At 35.2% G+C, this 2239-nt stretch overlaps 1 gene segment (V, D, J or C); it reads left to right on the top strand.

Moving 5' to 3' along the window:
* Positions 1–460: 460 nt before the first annotated feature.
* On the top strand, positions 461–938 carry LOC128647152 (immunoglobulin heavy variable 4-59-like). The segment is given in 2 exon segments: positions 461–534; positions 625–938. Coding segments are annotated over 2 exon segments (360 nt in total).
* The last annotated feature ends 1301 nt before the right edge of the window (positions 939–2239 follow it).

Consider the following 2239-nt stretch of genomic DNA (forward strand, 5'->3'; position numbering starts at 1 on the left):
TGTATTTCATTATTTCGATATAATTAAAAATGTTTGTTGAAGAGATATCTAGATAGGTAGCGTGCACATGTCTGGAGCACTACCTAACAGGACATAGTGCTGCCATCTAGTGCTCTTGCTAATGTATAACATTGTTGCAAATCTGCTGTCATATAGTATTGGAGACACGTGCACACTCCTGAGTTGCCTTCCTGCTTTTAAACAAAGATAACAAGAAAACGAGGAAGATTTTATAATACAAGTAAATTTGTAAGTTCTATCAGCATATTGAAAGAAACATTTTAGGTTTTATTTCGCTTTAACTATGCTGTACATATATATGATTATCTACCTGCAGAGGGAGCTGCAGCCAGCAATCACATTGGCGCATTTATATATATTTCTATTTCCCATCATGCAAATCAGGAAGTTTTCATCAAGGTAAAAAGGGAGAAGCCTGTGCTGTGAATCTGTCAGCACTCAGCAGAGACTCACATCATTATATCATTATGAAGGTTTTCTGCTCTTTGTTACACCTGATTAATCTTTTATTATGTAAGAGACGTTCATTAGAATTTGTTTTTAAATTTATACTTAACCCTCATGACCCATGAATAATGCTGATTTGTCTATTTCCCTTCTCAGGTGTCCTCTCACAAGATATCACACTAGACCAACCTGGTTCTGCAGTTGTGAAGCCGTCAGACACCTTAAAACTCACATGTAAACTCTCAGTATCAGTAACCAGTACGCACTGGGCTTGGATCAGACAGATCCCAGGAAAAACTCTGGAATATATTGGTTTAATAAACAGTGGTGGGAGCACTGGTTATGCGCCCTCATTTCAGGGACGAGTCACTATAGGCAGAGACACAGCAAAGAATGAAGTTTCCCTGCAGCTGCCTAATATGAAAACTGATGAATCTGGGAAATATTATTGTGCAAGACACACAGCATGAGAAGGAAATCTGCTCTTGTGACAAAAACCCTACACAGGAAATACAGGGAGAGAAAAAACTGTGACAGAGAATCAACTTCTATGTTTGAATTGAAAAATGGGAAATTTAAAATTAAAGGGACATATTACTAAAAATGTTTTATCATTTATGTGAAAGAGCAGCTAAACAGAGACAATTGGAAATATCTTGACCTTTTAAGCCAACCTAATGAAAAAAGCACATGACATCATATTGTATGGAGACGTGTGCACGAAAAGTGAGGAGATCTAATAAATCTGTTTTATTAAGTTGACAGCAACATTTGAGATCTTTTCTGTGTTCTTTACTAGTTAGAACACAGTAATCATTATATAATCATAATCATTATTTGAGGCTAAGCAACAAATATATGTTTAAACTTTGATTATAGTCTATCAGCTAGATTACAAGTTTGTGCGTTTGTCATTTAACGCTGAAAATATGGTATTTTCAGCATTAAAACAGCAACGCAGCCATTACGAGTCTTGTCGGTATAGGTGTACCGCAAGCCTTTTAGCCTGTAACTCAACGTCAGTACCGCACTCGTAAAAATGAAGTTTTTTAATGAAATTTCCATAGCGCTGGTATTACGAGTTTTTCTGTTAGGCTAAAAAGCGAGCGTTACACCTTATAACAACAAGATCCATAACGCCATCTGAGACAGCAGTTATGAGTTTTATACAACAAAGCTGTTGCATAAAACTTATAACTAAAGTGTTAAAAAGTACACTAACACGCATAATCTACCTGTAATAAAGTTATTAACCCCTAATCTGCCGCGCCCAAGATCGCCGTCACTAATAACATTTATTAACATCTATTCCGCCTCTCCTCGACATCATCACCACTATATTAAAGTTATTAACCCCTAAACTGCCACCCTCCCACATTGCAAACACTATATAAATATTATTAACCTCTAATCTGCCGTCCGCCCACACCGTTACTACTATAATAAACCTATTAACCCCTAAACCGCAAGCCCCCCACAACTAAATATACTAAAATAAACTATTAACCCCTAAACCGAAAGCCCCCCACATCGCAATAAACTAATTTAAACTAGTAACCCCTAAACCTAATGCCCCCCTAACTTTATATTAAAATTACAATTTCACTATCTTAAATTAAATTAAAACTTACCTGTCAAATTAAAAAAAATTACAAAGTATCTAATTATAAAAAAAATACTAAATTGCAAAAAATAACAAACGAAATTATCAAAAATAAAAACAGAATTACACCTAATCTAATAGCCCTATCAAAATAACAAATCCTAAATT

This window comes from Bombina bombina, chromosome 2 (genome assembly GCF_027579735.1).
Source record: "Bombina bombina isolate aBomBom1 chromosome 2, aBomBom1.pri, whole genome shotgun sequence".
In the NCBI taxonomy this organism is placed as follows: domain Eukaryota; kingdom Metazoa; phylum Chordata; class Amphibia; order Anura; family Bombinatoridae; genus Bombina; species Bombina bombina.